The sequence below is a fragment of the Antrostomus carolinensis genome, unplaced genomic scaffold, assembly GCF_000700745.2.
Source record: "Antrostomus carolinensis isolate BGI_N321 unplaced genomic scaffold, ASM70074v2 scaffold3358, whole genome shotgun sequence".
NCBI classification, from domain to species: Eukaryota; Metazoa; Chordata; class Aves; order Caprimulgiformes; family Caprimulgidae; genus Antrostomus; species Antrostomus carolinensis.
In genome coordinates this window covers 30,467-45,731 of record NW_010333520.1, presented here as the reverse complement: position 1 = coordinate 45,731, position 15,265 = coordinate 30,467, and the positions used below count along the sequence as shown (strand labels likewise).

The following is a 15,265-nucleotide window of genomic DNA, read 5'->3' as shown; positions in this document are numbered from 1 at the left end:
CAGAAAAACTCTTTGAGTATGTAGTATGTGGTAATACAACACCCTCAAGCCTTTGCAGCTGGCAGGGAGCTCCCTTGAAAAGCTAGTGTCTCTAAAAATTACTAGTAAACATTATTTTGTTTAAGTTCTCTGCCTGAATGGATTCATGATACCAAAACTAGTCAACTTAACTGCTCTGCTCTTCTCACATCCTTTCTGTCCTGGGCTGTTATCCCCAGCCCGATTCCCTGTTCCTTTTCAGGCATGAATGCAGCCTTAATTTCAGGCTTTTGGCTTTGGATACAAATGCACATGCCATAGACATATTTGACTGGAGCCTTAAACATGTTCAGAGGATTCCAGCTTTTGTGGAACTATACATGATTATTTGGGAACATTAGGATAGGTGCCAAACTACCTGGACAAATAGAGTAGATTGGGGAACAAGTTTGTGCTTTCTCCCCTTGCTCCTTGCACTTAAGGTGATGTTAATGTTCCCATGTCATGTTGTGCTCTTGAGGGCCACCAAATAGAATCCCAAAGAACAGATGAGAACAGAGCACAAACTGCTGTCTGTCTTCTGGAAGATCTTACTTTATTTTTGGCACCAAGTTGGAACCAATACCTTTTGAAATCAAATGTAATATAGTTGTTGACAGATTTATCAAACCCAAAGAGAACATTTCAGTACCTGAAAGTACTTTGCATATTTTTGTGTATATTTATGTATGTTTTTATATGCTCTTATTAAACTAAGCTGAAAGTTACTGCAATAACTCTTAAGGTCTGTCTTTCCCCTGTGCCCTTCCTTTCTTTTTTTTTTTCTTTTGACAATATCAGTTCTGTAGTAAAAGGTGGGTACTAGTTTGTACTCAGGTTCAACCTTCTAGGTACAATGTAGCTTTTGTACATAATTATGTCACTCTTTGAATAGCCAGTTATAATCTTTAGTTGAAAATTAAATCTAATACAATTTTGATATTATTTTTTTTTCCTGTCCTGGATAATTCAATTACTAGAAGACTAAGCATCCAAGAAATTCTCCATCTAGGCATAATAACTGGCACATTGTACAAAAACTACTTCAAGGAAGTATTTTGTAATTAAACTTTAAAATTAATATTTAAACATTGTTTTATGGAAAAGCCTTTTAAGTACTTCTGGCAACTTTTATGTGAAGGGAATTATGGTCATCTAGTCTGCAGTCTTGCATTATGTCAGTCAGTTATTTATGTCAGTCAGTTATTTATGTGTCAAGCCCAGCAGTTTGTTTTCAGCCATATCATAATTTTTTGGAAGACTTATATGATGCAAATGTAAAATCTAAAATGTAAAGTCTAACAAGTCATATGTACAAAAGATGTGTTAAGAATTTCTTCCAGTGCTTGATGAAAGGTGAAAGATTGCACAGGAAAGGAAGAGGAATAAAAATGTTCTTTGTTATGTTGTGTTATGAACAAGTTACTAAATTTGGCACACATTTCTTTTGTCTTGTCTATTGAAATAGCCCAACAAAGACTTCTCTGCATTGCTTTAAGGAAACTTGCTAATGCAATTAGGATAACGTCAGGCAACATTTGTGTCTAAATTCCTTTTGAAAAAGAACTATGTCTTCTAAATATGCTGTGCATTTTGTTGTAACACCTCGTTTTGAAAGAATTCCTACTTCTGTTTCTTTCAATATTTTACAGTTAACTAGACAAAAATGAGAATGTTTAAATCCATCCAGAAAATAGTGTAAAAAGATCTATTCTAGGATGCCTTTTGAAGTAAACTCACAGCTTTCACTTGTGAACACAAGTCAGGATCTAAATAGACATTGTGGTATTGATGAGTGACCTAAAAATCACCTATCTGCAGGTCTGGAAAGGGAATTTATTTCTATTACTGTTAATAGTGATAGTTTGCTGTCTTTATTAATGAAAGCATTGTCTCTTAAGTTGTAATGTATTTTTAGATTGCATATTTTTAAAATAATTTATTTCTGTGGCCTCCTCGCAAAGCTGTTGAACATGGGGCACTTTTTCATCTGTTGTACGATCAGTGTAGCAACATCTGTAGCTGTATTGCCCAGTACTTGCTTTTCAGTAGCTGAACTGAAACTGTCTGGATTAATATTTTATTTCTGTTGATTGTAAGAGTAAGACTGAATTTTTAGGAGAGAGGCCTTTAGCTAAAATCCTTCAGTATATTAGTGAATGAGATGAAGAAAAAACACTGTAAAAACAAATTAACAATTTTCTTCAAACTGGTTTTATGAGAAAGTCTGTAACTGTCATCAATGGCAACTTGAAATTAGATGTGACTTTGTGTAAACATGGCCGAGGCAGGAGCCAAGAGTTTCCCTGTCATGAGACGGGTGTGCTTTTTTAATGAAAGCTCATTAAACCCCAAATACAAATTTACAAGCTGAAAGCTGTACTTTGCAAAAAATAGAGCTATAACTGTGTGCAATTGTCTTACCTGAAGATTTCGTCAGCAGTTGATATACTTCATCTGCTCTTGAATGCAAGATGAACTTTTTTGTAGTACCAGTAGAAAGGCTGAGGAGGTATCAGCTGCAGAATGGAGAGAGTGTTCCTGAGAATTGCTCCTATTAGCAGCTGTTGTCACTGGGATGGTGCAAAGTATACAACCTGTCCTTGAACATGGACCTGCTCTATTTAACTTCTACTAATTCACAGGAGTACCGAGTCGAAGCATGTAAGTACCTAAACTGAGCCAATGTACAAAGGGTTTTAAATCCCTGGGTTGCCCATTTTTGCCAGATAAATTCTGGAGTCCTGAACAAAGATTTATGTCCCTGAGTTTACTAAGAAACACAACAGTTAAGAACCTGGGGGTGCTGGGTGACAATAAGCTCAGTACAAGCCAGCACTGTGCCCTGGCAGCCAAGAGGGCAGACCTCATCCTGGGGGGCACCAAACAGCACAACCAGCTGGTCAAAAGAGGCGATTGTCCTGTTGTAGCCTCACCTTGAGCACTGTGTGCAGCTCAGGACCCCACAATTTAAGAAGGGTGTGAAGGTCCTTGAATGTGTCCAGAGAAGGGCAACAAAGCTGGTGAAAAGGCTGGAAGGAATGTCCTGTGAGGAACAGCTAAGGACTTTGGGTTTGCCTAGATTGGAGAAAAGGAGGCTGAGGGGTGGCCTCATTGCTCTCTACAGCTGCCTGAGGAGGGGACGTGGAGAGGGAGGTGCTGATCTCTTCTCCCTGGGATTCAGTGACAGGGCGTGTGGGAAGGGTTCAAAGCTGCATTGGGGGAGGTTTAGACTGGACATTAGGAAGCATTTCTTTACTGAGAGGGTGGTTCCATGTCCTGTGCCTGTCTTTGAGAAGCATTTGGATAATGCCCTTAACAACATGATTTAGCTTTTGGTCAGCCCTGAAGTGGTCATGCAGTTGGACCTGATGATCACTGTAGGTCAATTGAAACTGTGTACCAACTGAAAATGTTCTGTTCTAATGGCCAAAACTATCAGCCATCATCTAGGAGGCTTAGATTCACTTCTTTCTCAACCTGAGAAGATTCACACCTGTAGTTCCCAGCATTTAAGATGAAAACACAAACACCAGGCTATAAGCAACTCCAAGTGAAGGCATCTGTTGTTTTTTTCCCCATTAAAACTTTAAACCTTTATAGTAAAAAAAGTCAGAATAGAAGATCAGAAATGTAAGAAGATACATCATCATTGAAACATCATTATTAATTATTATGCTTAATATTGGGAATGCTGTCCTAGAACTCTGACATGATATCAAATATTGTTTCTTTGTTTTGCACTAAGCACTTATTTTCATTATTCTATATCTTGGTTTCTAGTCCTGGGACTAACCTGGGTCAGTCCAGCCAGACCATTCCGTCTGAGAATCATTAAGCTGGTGCTTCCCAGGAGACTGCCTGGAGCTACCAGGAAAGTGTCAACATTTTGTATCCAAAGTATTTATCTAAACCTTGGCACCTCTGCTGACTCTGCATGCAGCAGCTGGCCCGCTGGGGCTGCCCTATAGAGGTGTGATCTGTGCACTGACCAGGGGGAGTGCCAGGCCTTTGGTAGGAGTTCTGCACTGACTCCTTCCTGTTTTAAAGCAGCGTGACACCCATGTTAGGCCTTGGTGAGAGGAGTCTGATTTTGCCAATGAAGAAGAATTAAATAACTTTGTATTTACTGGGCAGTTTGATGTGAATGGGGCAACAATAAGTCAATCTTAAGAGGACAGAGCTCTTACAACTCAAAGATGCAACTCAACAACTAAAATATTTGGCAAGAAGTTGCCTTGCAGTGGCTTTGTCAATGTTTAATTTCAATTTTTTATTCTTCAGAATAATGCAGGTTGGATATCAGTTTAAGTATTTACTTTCACCTGGTTAATTTCTACTTGTCCCTTGAATAGTGACCCATTTTGCAGTAGCTTCATGCAAGAGAGGTGGTTTTAAATGTATTTTTATTATCAAGGACGTGATAATCCAAATGTCTCATTTGAACAGACTAATTGTAATTTAAGTGTGCGAGTGATTATAAAGCCAGTTGCCAAGGCCCATGGCACACTGCTGATTTGGGGAGCGAGAATAAATTTTGAACTTCTGTTTTGTGCTAGAACCGTACTATTTTAAGTTACAAATGTGCCTTGAATTTTGATATGTTTCAGTAGTTAATTCACTACTCTTCTTGTTGTTGTTAGGAGCTGAAACTACCATTTACTTTTTTAAGCGGGCATATTCATGAACTTCGGATTCATGTGCCATGGACAAAATTGGGATCAGAACCAGTTGTCATCACGATAAATACAATGGAATGCATCTTGAAATTAAAGGATGGAGCTCAGGTAAGAAATGTGATGAATGCTTTTCTAACATGGAGAAGTTGATGATAATAATAGCTTCTATAGGTCACTTCCTTTAAAGCCAAGCTGTCATGTGAAGTTACAGTCCTTGTTACTTTCAGAGAGGCTAATATTGTTATTCTTATCATGGCTAGTATCTTCCTTTATGTATATTTTTAATTCTTTATGAGCTGTAACTGTGTTCTTGCAGATGTAAAAGCACGTTAATAGTGCTGTGCCGGAATTTTCCTATGACTAGACAAAAAATGGATTTCAAGATAAATGTAGCATCCTCTGTGCTTCTGTCTCCCAAGAAGCAGTGCTGGTTACTTGAGACAGCTGTGTGCGGCGCCACTGGCCACTGGGCATTTTTCAAGCTATGTGTTGTTATTATTGAAGGAGTGCTTTAAAGATCTGACAGTGTAATTCTGTCTTCCCTTTAGAAGTTATAGTACTTGCTTGAGTGTACTTGGAAGACTTCTCATGTGTGAGGGTGTCAAAGGGCTTTTTGTTTAGTTGCTTGCAATAATTAGTCCATTACACCATTTCACAGGCTCAGGAAAGATTTCCTTCTGACACAATGAAGCTGAAATATGCAGTGGCTCAATCTTGTTATAAGTCTTAGTGAACAAAATGTACTTGGCTATGTTAATGTTGAACTTTGGGGTGGTTTTTTGTTTTTGTTTTTTGTTTTTTTTTTGAATCGTAGTGCTTTAACTCTAGAGAGGTTTTGTGGGTTTTTTTTGGTTTTTTTTAACCTTGTTCACATTCTAATTTCAACATAGAGTCCTCCAGTTATATTAAGTATCATGCAAATGAAAATTCCAATTTGTGCAAAGCTCTCAAGTGTTTGGTAGGGTGCTTGATGAGCTGTTAACATTTAACATCAATTATTACATATAAGGCAGCAAGAACACTGAAAAACACTTTTGTGTTTGATATTTCTTGTAATATTCTTTTACAGTTCTGTAGCTAAAAAGCTTTTGTTGCTGGAGTAGAAATCTCTAGTCCTAGGTATGCCACTCACAAAGCATATGCTTGCATTCAGTACTTACACATGTGTACACACACCAACAGCCAAATGCTAAGTACTTTTTTAATGTTAAGGTAAGATTTCAGGGCCAGATGTTCCATGAGAAATGTGTTTTAGAAGCAGCAAATTACAACTAATTATAGAAGTTGCAGAAAAAGATTTGTAGCCTCTGACTTTGTGCAACCCAGAACTAATACTTGATATTGGACCATGCAGATGGCTACTGCTGGAATGATCAGATTTCCTGCTCGCTTGGTATTTGAAACTTAAATTTTGTGGTGCATACAGCAAAAGGTCAAGTGTCATGAATGTAAAGCACTCTCAAAACAAGTATTTGTTACAGATGTTTAACATTCAGAGGCAGGAAGGGATTTTTTTAAAATTGCAACTGACATTTGAACAAATTATTCAGTGGTGTGTACACTCAGGAGGATAAAATTTGGGTCTGTGCCATAAAAGGATTATCTTTAACAAGAATGCAAATGAAAACACTTCTGTGCTGTTTTCTGAGGATACGGTTTAAAAAGTTGACAACTTGAATTTTATTTCTTAAATTACTATTTGAAAGTGTTTTATAAAAATAAAGTGTTTTGATGAATTCTTGTGTTCTAACTTTCAGTGTGACAGTGTATTTATCTGAAGTTGTCATAAAAATCTCTGTAGTGAGTGAATAAAAAAACCTGAATGAAATAGAATATTTCTGTGGAAAATGGTAGTATAATGAACTTTCAGTGAATTTAGCTCCAACTGGAACTGTTCTGCCAAGAACTTCGTATCAGCAAAGAGCATAATTAGCAAGAAAGTTTATTTTAGCTCTCGAAAATGTATTGGCTTAATTCTGCATTCCCTTCCTCAGGTGAAACTTGTAATGAACACATGCATAATTTCACCTGAGCATAAAATAAAATTTCTGACTTCAGCTTAGTGTGATGTGTGTTCTTTGGAAGGGAGCTGTTTCAAATAGTGTCTATTTTGAAGATGTAGGGGGTTTAAAATACATGGCGTTGTTTGAAGCTGTTGTCCAGTGTACTCTACGCTGTAGATTTTTGTGAGCAACAACCTCTCTCCTTTTTTATGTTTTTGGAACATGTCGGCCCCTTGGGAATGCTTTTGTGCATCTGTGCCTTTTCTCTGCTGCTGTGTCATTGTTAGTTCTGTTTCAGGGTTAGTCTGGCTGTTCTTCTGTTGCTTATGCTATTGCAGCATCTCCTCAGCCAAGGTAAAAGTTCGGAGTAGACAGTAGTGGCTCAACTTCTAGTTTGATGCTAATATTCTCCTTTTCCAAGCAGAAATGTTGTATGTTTACCCAGTGAGATATGAAATCCAGAATTAATGGGATTTTTAGTGAATTTTGAAGTTTGAGCATTTTGAGGGTCATTGCTTTTCTCCTCTTTTCTGTGCTTTTCTTGCTGCCTTTCCTTCTCTCAAGGTGATACTACCACTTCTAAAACCAGAATGTTTAGAATTGGCTACTTTTAAATAAAATTAAACTTAAGTGCATCAGGAACAGAACTCTTCAGTGATTGAAGAGGTGTTCTATTGAGTATGCTTTGTATGTGCTCTTCTGGTTATCAGTTTGGTTAATTGAGTCAGTAATTGAAGTAGAAATTGGTTGTGACGCATTTTACATTGCTTTTTGATGTCTGTCAGCTTAATGCAACTGTGCCTGGTTTTTTGCTCCTGAACATAATCTTCTGCAGCACTGAGTTTTAAGTATGACCTTTTATAGTGTTATGAAATTAATGAAATATGAAGTAAGTACAATCTGAAATGTGTTCTTACACACTTAAATGTGATTCTGAAGTTCGCTTGACTTGTATCTGTTAAGTTATGGTAATTGATTCCCATAAAACTCTTCTTCATGAATGTTATGTATTGTTTTAGAGGGTGGTTAAAATTCCAGTATTATATTCTTCTCATTACTTATCTCAGTGCATTAGATCTTAGAACTTTCATCTAGAATTGAAATTCCATTACTAAACCTCTGTTGATGCTGTTTCTCCCCCTGGAGTTTTTCTTCTTTTTTTGTCCTTTTGGATCCTTCTTAACTTTTTTCTTTTCTATCCAAACTTTTTTTTTTTTAATCAAACAAACAAACAAAAAAAACCCAAAATATTTGAAATTCTTTGCTCATTTCTCTTCCCCACTCCATGCCACAATACCTCTCTGCCCAGACCAGAGGCTTTGAATTCAGTCTGTGCAATTTGGGAAGGACAAGCCCGTGTCTGTTTCCTTCACCTTCCTGACATTATAACTAACCACAAGACTAACCTTTCTGTTCAACCTTGAATTCTGTGACTTACAGGCTTGGAACTGACGCAAATATGATTCAAGGAGAAATGTATTATCTGTGTTACTGCTTCACTTTTGAGTCCTTGCCTTTAATCAGAACACAATGCATGAGGAATATGCTAATGTATATAAAGATGAAAACTCTTTCTACCCCAAGGATATCTAATTATGGAATCAGGGAAGACTCTTAGATACAAGCACTTACAGGGGCACAGGAAAACCAAGGAGTTGTTTGCATCAGCATAGAGAAAATTAGGCAATGTTCCTTTTATGAGGCATTACAAAGAAGGTTTTGAAGGAATATAATAACTTTGTGGAAACAGTGGAGAACAGCCCACAAGCATGACTGTCAGAATAGCAGACACATTCTTATCTGGCAATCAGTAAAGACTGTCATCTAAGAATGCTGAAAGCAGAAATTGATCTTGAGTGGGAAATGATTGAGGTGGTAGATAGGGTGTGCAGAAAGTTTGTGAAGGACTTTGGAAGTGAGGACAGGAGGCTTGTGGTTGATGAGGGCATAGTTATATAATGTGTTTGCTTAAGTGGCAAAGCTAGCTCTGGGTCCAGAGCAGTGCTGTGCTATTTTTTCTCTTCTCACCTGGGTTGTCGTAAGCAGTTCTATTTTGTGTGGTTGTATGGACACATGGTACTGTTTTTATCATTTGAGTGTTTGTGTAGGCTGTTCAGTGGTAGCAAAAATATGGTAAGAGGACTAACAGTCTTTAGTGACCCACCTTTCTGCTTTTCTTTTGCTTGCATAGAAGCTCAAGATCTTTATTTTTAAAATATTTTTATTTATTGCTTAGTCATTTTCATAGTGGTATCTTTAGTTCAGTAAATATAATACTCAGTTTTAACATTTGTATACAGAGTTTAAGGTGAAGATTATATCGCGAGATGCCCTACAGGAAGTATGCAGCTAGTGTTGAATTACAATCTCAGGTTAATAACAAATATTAAATTCTGTGCCAATTCATGTTGCTTTTATTTGTGCTTTAATAGCTGAATGTAACAAAAGGAATTTTATCAATTTCTGCATGTGTGGATGCAAATAAGTATATTTAAGTAACAAGAACAATTTTTTGTTAAAACAAATTCCATTGTGTAAATCAGACTTTAAGTAGAGTTTGTTTTCCAAAGGTTCAGGCAGGTTTGGCAGAGCCTTTGGTTGAGTTTTATGCTATTTTCTGTCAAGAACTCCATATGAAGAGTTCTTATGTTTTCTATAAATTCTTTGACGTGAAAAGAAATATTTTAGATAGGAGATTCTCCTTCATGGGTATTAACTTTCTAGGGGAGAAATACCACGTCTGACAAATCTTGTGCAAAAGCAATTAGTGAACTTACTTTTTCAACAGAGGAAACACTAGAGTGAAGGCAGCTGCAACAGCTGCTAGAGAAGGCCCTGCAGCATTTGATTCAGACTCGTCTTTGTATTTCCAGTGTTTTCAAGTGAGTGCCTAGAGAGGAGATACTGAACAGCTTTGCTTAAAGCTGGATTAATATTCATATGTTCTAGCTGGGCAAGCAAGAGTGGTCATAATTTACCTGTTCGGTTTTTTTTTTTCTACTAAGCACTTTTGTATGAAAAGCCTTTAAAAGCAAGGTATCTGACATCTTAAGTTGCAGTAATTCTGTTTGCAAAAGAACAGTTTTCATGTGAATTTGTCAGCATATTTGTTTTTGAAGCTCTTTTTCGGGCTCTGTAATGGTGATTTCAAATGTCTGAAATGGATTTCTATGAAAGGTGTGAGTGGTCCTGCTGGATAAATATGTAAAGGGTGAATGTCAGGAGGATGGAGCCAGGCTCTTCTCAGTGATGCCCAGTGGTAGGACAAGGGGCAGTGGGTGTAAGCTGGAACACAGGAGGTTCCGCTTAAATTTCAGAAGAAACTTGTTTACAGTGAGGGTGACGGAGCACTGGGACAGGCTGTCCAGGGAGGTTGTGGAGTCTCCTTCTCTGGAGACATTCAAGACCCGCCTGGATGCCTTCCTGTGTGATCTCATTTAGGTTCCTGCTCTGGCAGGGGGATTGGACTAGATGATCTTTTGAGGTCCCTTCCAATCCCTAACAGTCTGTGATTCTGTGATTCCTTCTGTGCTTATGTGTGGAACGTGGGAGAGCTTCCAGTGTTGGTGTGCTGCCTATTGGCAAAGAGGCTGTTTCTGCTAAGGAGCAAGGCTTCAGATAGTAAGCACTCTTGGTTTCTGTTCCGTGCAATAGAGGGTGACATCCTCATCGGCAGTGCTGTACCTATAGCTCCTGAGAACGCCCATACGGACAAGACATGATAAACTGTCCCAGTGTCTTGAAAATACATGTGACTCTTGATGTGAGAAGGATCTGACTACAAGGCTGCTTTCCTGAGCAGCCAAACAGTGGATGACCAGGCAAGACAGGGAATGTATGAGTGCCCACTGCAGCTGAACTTTCTGGTGGCTGTAACATTTTCCTAGTTTTTTTTATTGTGACAGTACACATATGTGTGAAAGTTGTAAACAAGATATGTTTTCCTTTCTTTCTGCCAGCTTGTCTTCTAAGCTCTCTTTCCAACAAGCTAAAAATTAAATGCTTATTAGAAAGACTTAAAACGTTTATCCATAGCTTCATTCCTTGAAATATTTAGTCCTGCAAATGTCAACATTATGAATGTTTAAAAAGAGAAGCCAAGTACACTGTGTCAGGCCTATCTATTGTAGTAGCAGATTCAGGAACAGAAAAGCAGTCAAAAATCTATTTGGGGCTGTATTCTTACTAAGGAGCTCAGATTTTTAATGCAGTCAATTTCGAGAGGAATGTTGTCAAAATCAGCCTGGTCACTATGACAAAATGCATTGCGATTGTATAACACCAGTGACTTTAAATAGGTTTTTTGTGTTCAGATGGATGCACTTTGCAAATTGTAAGTGTAACGAGGAGAATGCCAGGCAAGAGTAGGGCTCTGTGTTGGTGATCGTGTTGCAAGGTAAGGAAGCTGCCAGCAGCTGTATGTAGCTACAGTTTTCAATTCAGTCCCTGTAGCACATGGAGCAATAGTATCTAGTAAGTAAATGCTGCCTTTTCTCAGCTTGCCTCTTGTCTTCTGAACCAGGTCTTCTCAGTGTACCTCTTTTGTGTCGTTCAGATCAAGTTTGTGCTCTTCAAGAAATCTCCTGGTTGTCCAGACTTACCTGTGCTTTGACCTCCGTCGTGGAGTGGTCTCAGAACTAATGAACTGGATCCCTTTTGAGTGAAACTAAAGGAGCATAGTAATGAGCTCCAGCTGCTAACTGAATTTAATGAGAACAGTTGTCTTGTGTAACTTGTTAATAGAATCAGTACTCTCTGATCACCAGCCATGGTGTGGTCTCGGATTAGAAGCACTGTGAATCCCACTAGACCAGTTGAGTTTTTTTGTGGTGTTTTTTTTTTTTTTTTTTCCCAGAAGTTGTTCTGGCTGTCCAGGTTCAGAAAGTCTCTATCTAACCCACATTTAGTGCCTGCTTCTCTACTTTTCATAGTTAGCATGTCTGTGATGGTAGTAATCTCATGAAACACCCAATAATGGACGTGGTGCAAGTGCTACTCTTTTAGTTTCCCCTCTCCTCCTTTGTAAAAGCACATTCCTCCAGTGTTTCTGAGACTGCTGTAAATTTGTACGTTCCTCTTATCCAGGGGTTCAGGAGAAAGTTTACATGGTAAGAAAGCAGAATCTAAGCTTTCAGAATGACAGATTTTTATCACTCTGTTCATTTTTTAAAATGGTTTAAGGGGCAAACATTCTGCAAACAGTCTGGAATTGCTCTCTCGAAATGTAATCTCTCTCAAACTAGAAGAAAAGGAAAACTGTCTGGTAGTCAGGCAGGTCCCATATCTATGTATTTGACATGGGCAGGAGAGAGCAAATTAATACACATACCCCACTTCCAGCAGTGTCTTGTGCTCTGTAAAAACAGCAGAACATTCTGGTATGAGATTATTTGTCAAGAAGACTTTGGAGTAAAATGGAGGAATTTTAGGCTTATGAGGATACAGTGATTAACAAAGAAGGTAATGGACACTGGCTTAACGAAGCAGTGCAGTTCACTTAAGAGCATCATAATGAATTTTCTTTCTTGAGCATGAACAGTGAAGTCCTTACGTCCTTCATACTGACAAACATCAAAGTACGGTCTCATTATCATGTGTAGACACCTCTCATAGCGTTACTGCTATTTGTTTTGTATTCCTTTGTACTGTGGGAACCTAATTAAATACTGGTAAGAGAGCAAGAAGTTTCTGCTTTTCAAATTTTAGAAGTCTAAGTCTAAAATTCCTGTTGTCTTGTTCCTGAGCTACCTCTTTGTAAACTGATGGTTTTCTTCAGTTTGTAAAAAATGATTGCAAGACAGTCTTCATAAGGCAGTGCTGGTCGCTGTAAAGCTATTTTGACATGGACATATTATGTTATTGCTGCTACACTGGTGGAGGACTGCTGTTTTAAAAACAGCTTTCTTCTAGAAGTAATAATGCCTGTGAACTCTTGGGGTTTTGTTGAGGTTCGAGACCTCAGGTTCCTTAATTGCCTTATGATTGGTGATACTTTGTATCTTTGAGTATACTCGTATAGTCAGTTTTTCTTAGGTGTATGGACTATAGGCTTCTTATGATCTGTTCTAAACTTTTTTTTTTAAATTTTCTAAAATTTAAATATTGAGAATTGAAGGTTATTTGGTTTTTATTACTCTTTGACTATATTGGCTTAGACTGGCTCATTGCATTTTAAAGATGTCTGTTGTGTATTGGGAAATATGGCCTTACCAAAGAGGAAATAACAAGTTTTACCATTGCCTTCCAAAAAACCAGTTTAATTGTCCTTTAAATTCAAGAATGACAGAAATATATTTACTTATGTATAAAGATGGTTATATACATTAATGTCATATTAACTTCATTTTGACTCCCAAATCAATGTTTCAGGTTTGGATGCTGAGGTTCTTTCAAATGCTTGTGTGGCACTTGCTCTGTACCTCGTTTAATGTATGGCTGTTCTATAGGTTGTTAAACAACCCTGCAGTTGCAGGGGCTGCAGCTCCAATTTTCTTCCTTCAGCAGGTAAAGATTGGGTTAACTAGATGGTTGCAGGATATGTACATTTCCAAGAGAGCTCTTCTGGAGTCCTCTTTGATTTGCTCAAGAGTCCCAAGCATATTTACAAAAGTAGGCACTTCACAGTTTATATCAGATTTAGGGTGTTGTTAGCTTAGTGCAAGGAACACGTTTGAGCGTGCCTTCTAAAGTCAGTTGGTTTTATGCAGAACATCATTTGGAGATCTGCCTTTCTCAAGCAGCTAGGGGAAAGGATCACACAGGATGGAGTAGTACATGGAGGAAGGCTGGGGCAGCCAAATGGAGAAATGGTTAGGTGACAAGTGGTTAAAGCCACCTGATGAATGTGAAGGGGAGAGGTGGTTTTTTGGGGGGTAGTGCAGTGTGGTCCTTTAAGCTTTCATAGCTTTACAGGTAATGCTAAATAAATGGTTCAGTCAGATGAGGGTAGCACACTTACTTACACAAATAAATGAATTTGTTTCCCTTCAAACACCTGACTAGCTGAGAAATCTCACATTTCTTTTTGTGGAACCCTGTTAGGATGCTGAATTTTGGAAGGGTATAATCCCGATTTGGACATGTTGGAGTAGTTTTCCAGGTGTATGAAGCTTTTGGGGAATCCTGCATAGTGCTGAATTTCTTGAATCTGTCATAATATTTCAGTCTCAGTAGTTTAATATATTATCATTTTCCCCTATGTTTTTTTTTTTTTTTTCCCCTCAGAGCAGATTACTAGAACACAGTTACTTCATGGTTTTGTTCTAAAATAAATGTGTATATTTGGCTTACTGTTTTCTGGATCAGTTTCTATTTTAGCATAAATCAGTGCTTTATGCAATGTGTTTATGATTTGTACTTTTTAAAAACCTTTGGCTTTTGGGCAAACAATTTCAAATTAATTTTTTTTACTTTTCTCCTTTAATTTTAGTTTAGTCTCTTTTTTTTTTTTAAATCATGTAGGTTTGGTTTTTGTTTTTTTTTTTTAATTTTTTGGGTGTTTTAAACAGCAAAAATGTGGGCACTGACTTCCTAATTAGCTTCCTCCTTTCTACTTGGAACTCCAGTTTAGCTATCATTGTGCTTTGACATTTGGCTATAGAAGTTGATTCCTCTTCTTTTTGTAACATCTTCACTCTTTCATGTTAAGTCTCTTCTTCTGTCAGTCTTCCCAAGTTCTGTAAAAAAAAAACCAATTTTGACAAAAACTCATGAAATAATAGCTCAGCAGCTCTTCTCAGGCTGTGAGTGTTTTGCATTGGTTCTTGTCATCTTTTCTTCAGTTTCCTTGGCTGATGGAGCTCACTCAGTGCCTTCCATCTTGCTTCCAGCTTTACTTTTAGCCTACTTCTTCCCTTTTGCTGGCATTTGTCTTACTGTGGGGTGAATTGGACAATTTGCTTATCTCGCAGAAAACAGAACCAGCCAACAAAAAGTGATGAAGTTGTTTGATTTCTTGTTTTGGGTTAGTGTGTTGAATTAGCTTGCTGGGCGACCTGCTGAGGGCCAAAGATGGCATACAGAGAAGGCATCAAATGTAGGAAAGGCTCAACTCTGCTTAGCTGTGTTATCTAAATACATGCTTGTCTGATCAGTCTCATCCCACAAAATTAGATATTGAGTGGTTGTTACTTGACATGCTGAACTGCCCTTTGTGATTGGTAGCTGATGCTTCCCCCCCCACCCCCCACCCCACCAAGGGTCATCTTCTGGGACTAGAGAATATTTGAGGTCTAGTCTCTGTCTATTGCAATGCCACGTCAATGTACTTTGCAATTTCAGTTCAATGTGGAGAGTGAAGAAGCAGATCCAGTCCATTTTCAGAACTGAGTTGACTGAGAAATAACATGGTGAGAATTCAGAAACTCAAAATTTAATGTTTAATCAACAAATGTTCACAAACATTTTCATATAATTTTTCTCAATGCTATAATTGTTGATGCAAAAATAATTATTTTCATTTGCTGAAAATTGAAGGTTATGAGCTTGTTGCACATGAGCTACCACTTCTGAAAATGGGCTATATATCAATCTGTGAGGCTTTCCTTGGAACTGGACTCTGTTAAG

General features: G+C 37.9%; 1 protein-coding gene across 1 annotated transcript in view; it reads left to right on the top strand.

Moving 5' to 3' along the window:
• Positions 1-6,216, top strand: part of LOC104529531 (vacuolar protein sorting-associated protein 13B-like) — an 8,585-nt gene extending 2,369 nt beyond the window's left edge. The window contains exons 2-3 of the mRNA XM_010173870.2: positions 4,662-4,805; positions 6,052-6,216. Of these exons, the coding sequence (XP_010172172.1) occupies positions 4,662-4,805; positions 6,052-6,105 (198 nt within the window). The 3' untranslated portion in view covers positions 6,106-6,216. The remainder of the gene's footprint in view (positions 1-4,661; positions 4,806-6,051) is intronic.
• The last annotated feature ends 9,049 nt before the right edge of the window (positions 6,217-15,265 follow it).